This window comes from Buceros rhinoceros, unplaced genomic scaffold (genome assembly GCF_000710305.1).
Source record: "Buceros rhinoceros silvestris isolate BGI_N320 unplaced genomic scaffold, ASM71030v1 scaffold37771, whole genome shotgun sequence".
Classification (NCBI taxonomy): domain Eukaryota; kingdom Metazoa; phylum Chordata; class Aves; order Bucerotiformes; family Bucerotidae; genus Buceros; species Buceros rhinoceros.
This window is the reverse complement of record NW_010393170.1, coordinates 29,388-34,089: the sequence shown is the minus strand read 5'-3', so window position 1 is coordinate 34,089 and position 4,702 is coordinate 29,388. Positions and strand designations below refer to the sequence as shown.

The following is a 4,702-nucleotide window of genomic DNA, read 5'->3' as shown; positions in this document are numbered from 1 at the left end:
TCAGCAGGAGGTGGAGAGGTGTTCATTCAGATGCCAGCTCCAAGGGAGGAGGGAACCAGTCGTACAGAAGGAGCCCCATTTCACCACCGGCAATCATCCCATCATTTCCACCATGGCCACCACCGGGCTTCATCTCTACTGCACATGGCAGGAGGGGACCGCCACGGGCATGCAGAGGAGGGCAGTGACGAACAAGCTGGAACTCCAGCCCCAGCTCTTTCAGAGTTAAAAGCTGTGATCAGCTGGCTGCAGAAGGGACTTCCCTTCATCTTGATCCTGCTGGCTAAAGTCTGTTTCCAGCACAAGCTTGGTAAGCATCTAGCCTTTTTGGATTGGAAGTGTAATAGCGAGAGGTTAGGAGGCGTTGTCAGGCTGTGGTGTCTGATACCTTTATCTGCATGACAGTGTCTAGAGGTAGTCTAGCATGAAGGGGTCATACTCAAATGTGTGGGATAATGCATTTCATAAATTCACCCTACTTTCAGTCCAAGCTGGTTTTGTCTGTGTCAGTCCCATCACAGGTTCCTAATCTGATCTGTGGGAGACCAGTTCTCTTCCTAATCTCTCCTTGACATTTCTGTGGGGGCTGAGGTTATCAAGGCTTCTCCCTCAGACCCCTCTCTAGCAGAGAGAGTTACATTAGTGACTAGTTACATTAGTGACTAGCAAAGGCTTCTGTGTAGCACAGAAGGGTTCGGAAGGATGAGACACGTGTATAGCTGGAAGAATGATAGTTGTGAAATCAAGCCAAACAGCATCAGCACTTAGATCTTATAGTTGAGTTTGTTGGAGAACGAAGAATATGTCTATCCAGGTTTCTTTAATGGTACCTGAGTATTTCAACCCCTCAGTGGTCGTGAGAAATCTGTTCATCTAATCTTCCTCTTACTACGAAACTGTGTGTGTGGCATGTCTGAGGATCCTTACTCATTCTGGGAGAAGTATGCTGAGATTATCATCCTAGGGAAGCCAGTAGTGCTTGAGTTTAGTCCACTACAGTATTGTAGTATTCCCAAAACCAGGTATTGATCCATGTCTTCAGCACAGAACCTGACGTTAGGGCAGAGTGTCTGTAGTGGGCTGGGTGGCAAGTGCTCGCTGCAGTAGCTTCATTTTCGTTTAGCTTACATTTGAACCACTGCCTTCTTTTAGTCGTCTAGATGTTTTAATTCCCAGTGCATCCAGAATATCACCCAGTAAATTTTTTTCTGAGCTTGAGATGCTGATATCAAATGGCTTAGGACTCCTCTTCAGTCCTCTTCAGTCCTGCATACTTTGATAGTGTCTTTCCCTGCAGGGATCGCCGTGTGCATTGGCATGGCCAGCACGTTTGCGTACGCCAACTCAACGCTCCGAGAACAGGTTGCTCTGAAGGTGGGTTCAGCCTCTTACTCTTACGTTCCCAGGCAACATCGCTCTTCGTGTACAAAACAGTGTCTGTGCTGAACCTTCTCTTGCAGTGCAGGGCTGAATGTGTAACGTGCATACAGATCTCTGAGTGTGTGCTCATCCCTTCCTCTTCTCCCCGTTGGTGCTCTCCCACAGTTTCCATTCTGCTCTTTTGTGAAAGCGTGGCATAACGAAACAGAGGAAAACTCGGGGATATTGTCATCTACTTCCCTTTGTGTACAGCAGAGGTGCTGATACCTATTTCACTAGATAATGATGACATTTTATTCATTAGCATATAGATAATGTTTTGACATGTTGGGCTGAAGGGTATTGTAGATGTATTGCTTGTTAGTGTCTATAATGCTCTGTTGATAACATGTTTAGAATACAAAGAAACCAGCAGATTTTTTGGGTCTTAAGATCCCTAGTGTCAGCAAAACACTTCAACAGCACTAAAAGCACAAGATTAGAACTGCTTGTTTGTAACAATTACATGGGTGGCACAAGTGTGTATTTATATCTGCCAGCAGCAGCGGTATAAATGTGATACAATGCGGAATGAACAGATAAATTGCACAGTCGTGTAATAGATTGCTGTGCCTTGCACTTTGCACCTCTGTCTTTCCAGCAGAGCGCCCCTTAGTCTGCCTGCTTTAAATCTCAGCCTAACATCCCTGGCTGTTGAATAGCAACAAGGAGCTATTTTCTTAATAAATCAGCTCACAAGAAAAACATAGCGTTTTTTCCTCCCAGGAGTAAAATTTACTCTCCAAAATTACACTGGGCCAAGACCCAGGACGAGATCTTCTGCCATCCAGCTTCTGTCTATAATGATCCATGTCTTTTGAAATGAGAAATTTGCACTTCTTTTGACCTTTCATTATTTCTTCAATCAAAAGTGCATGTTCTAGAGCCACCATGCGTTCAGATAACATTCACATGTGCTGCATGTAGTGATGGGTCATGTTATAGTTGATTTAGCTAAGCCTCCTTCTGAGTGACTTTGGAGGCATTTGTAAAACACCCCTTTGATGAAGTGTTCTTCCAAACAGGTGACAGCTCAGAATTCTAGGACAATATATGGAACTGATTTTTTTTTTCATCTGCTTGTCAAACTGCAGTTTAACTACTGGGAGAATTTAGATGTCTCAAGAAAGATCCCAACTTAGAAAATCTCGTTCCACAAGTGAGGCTGTCATTTCCACCAGCATATGTCAATTTATTCCTCTAAAGTTACTTTACTTGGGAAGGTTAGCTGGGTAAGAGCCACTTCTGCTTATGTTTATGTATGTCTTTACCTAGCAGCCTGTTTCTGAGTCGTAGTCCTATGTAAATAAACTAGTTACTGAACACTTGATTGCATATTTGTGTCCCCTGGGTTGGTCTTGCATTTTTTACCAGTTGAAGTCTCAGCACAACCCTTGAGACTTTATCTTCTCTGCTTCTTTTTCTTGTTCAGGAGAAGCGATCAGTGTTGGTTGTCTTCTGGATCCTGGCCTTTCTGACTGGCAACACCTTGTACTTGCTTTACACGTTCAGTTCTCAGCAGCTGTACAACAGGTAGGCAAAATTCTCCTTGTACACGACGGAAGCAGGTGATAACTGCCAGGGAGAAGAGGGAAGCCCACTTTTTCCCATGCTTTGGGAGGAACTGGCCACACTTACGGTATCTGCTGTCTGTGGTACATCTTCGTAATACATTTTGGTGGAGGGTAAGATTGTGTGCATTGCTTCCAGCAGTGGACTGTGCTCCTATCGTAGGGAGGGAATGAAGAAGAAACAGGTATGGCAGAAAGGTGCGAAAGCATTAAGAGGAAATGTTTGCACCACAGGGAAACTGTGTCTGGGAAGAAGGTTAAAGTTAAAAGTATTAATGGGACTAGTTTAAAATAAAGATCATCTAAAATAAAAGGGTTTTAGCAAATTGGGACCATTCTGCGCACTGTTTAGGGCATGGTTTATTATCAGGGAACAGACTGGGCAGCAGCTTCACTGAAGAGCCCTGTTCCTGCGGTGCTGTAGCAGTGCCTGCTGTGTCATCCTTGGGCTAGTGTATCTGTGGGCTGCTGTGTGGAGACCTGTGGCCATTCACCAGGCAGGCCTGTGAAATTAGAAATAGCTGCTTTGGTTTTGTTTCTTTCTGGCTTATTTTTCTTTTCCTGATTTATTTATTTATTTTTTGCTTGTTTCTAGTGCATGAATAGTAGTAAAGTCTCTGATTCTGTTTCTGTTTTTAGGGTGTAATTTTACCTGTTGTGCTGTGCCAGTGTTGTGAGTATTTTAAATTAATGTTCAGGCTTTTCATTCTGGATTGGTTATTTTACTTTTGTGTAATTTTTTTTCTTCGTTAAGTTTTTACTTTTTACCATGAGGCTTTAGCAGGTAAATATCCTAAGACAATCCTGGTTACTCAGTGTGACTAGGGTCCAGTCCTCATCGCTGCTCAGGTCAGTAGGTGCTGCCCATTGCTGTATGAAGTTCTGCTGTCCTGGACTCCCTTTCTTGAGAGAGCAAATGTTGAGCCCACTCAGTAACACTTTGTAAGGGCACTACCTCTGGGGAACTTTGGTTCAGGTAAGAGTTGCTAATTAACACAGCCTTCAGAGAGTGGCAAGCCACTGTCAGAGCGTGACACACCCGGAGCTCTGCCCTTTCTGCCATGCCTAATGCAGTTTGCCTCACATGCCCTTCAGAGCCTGCGGCCAGCCAGCCTCAGAGGACACAGTGGTCTTGATGAGGCCACGATTTCCCCAAGGAATCATAGCTGCTGCTAACTTGGGCTTGGAAGGATAAGCTTTTACAGTCCGGTCTGATAGAGCCAGCCTGTGGTCCAAAGGCACTGCCGCTAGCCTAAAGGCTCTGTTACAGCGTGAGTTGTAGGTTATGGAGATGCCAGTCTGCCAAAACTACATCTTTGGGTCCTGTTTGCTGATAGTGGGCCAACCTGCTGACCTCCGCAGAAATGGGCAAGAACAGACAAAATCCAGAGGCTGGGACTAATTTGCATGTCTTACTGCCCTTGAGAACTTCACTGGCAGTTAGGGGAGTTTCTAGGCTTTCTCTAGCCAGTCGTGGATACAGCTGCTATCAAGAAGCTTAAGTGAGGATCTGCTCAGTGGTATTTGAGTCTTGGTATCATGCCTTTCAGCCTTATATTTCTGAAACCCAACCTGGAGAGTCTGGACTTCTTTGACCTGATGTGGATTGTGGGGATCGCAGACTTTGTGCTGAAGTACCTCACCATCGCACTGAAATGCCTAATTGTTGCCCTGCCTAAGATCATTCTAGCTGTCAAGTCAAAGGTAAGAGT

The 4,702-nt window shown here is 44.8% G+C and overlaps 1 protein-coding gene across 1 annotated transcript in view; it reads left to right on the top strand.

Annotated features, from left to right (window-relative positions):
• Positions 1–4,702, top strand: part of RNFT2 (ring finger protein, transmembrane 2) — a 25,605-nt gene that overhangs the window by 3,126 nt on the left and 17,777 nt on the right. The window contains exons 3-6 of the mRNA XM_010144765.1: positions 1–310; positions 1,298–1,374; positions 2,852–2,952; positions 4,541–4,694. The exon at positions 1–310 is cut by the window's left edge and continues 1 nt beyond it. Of these exons, the coding sequence (XP_010143067.1) occupies positions 1–310; positions 1,298–1,374; positions 2,852–2,952; positions 4,541–4,694 (642 nt within the window). The remainder of the gene's footprint in view (positions 311–1,297; positions 1,375–2,851; positions 2,953–4,540; positions 4,695–4,702) is intronic.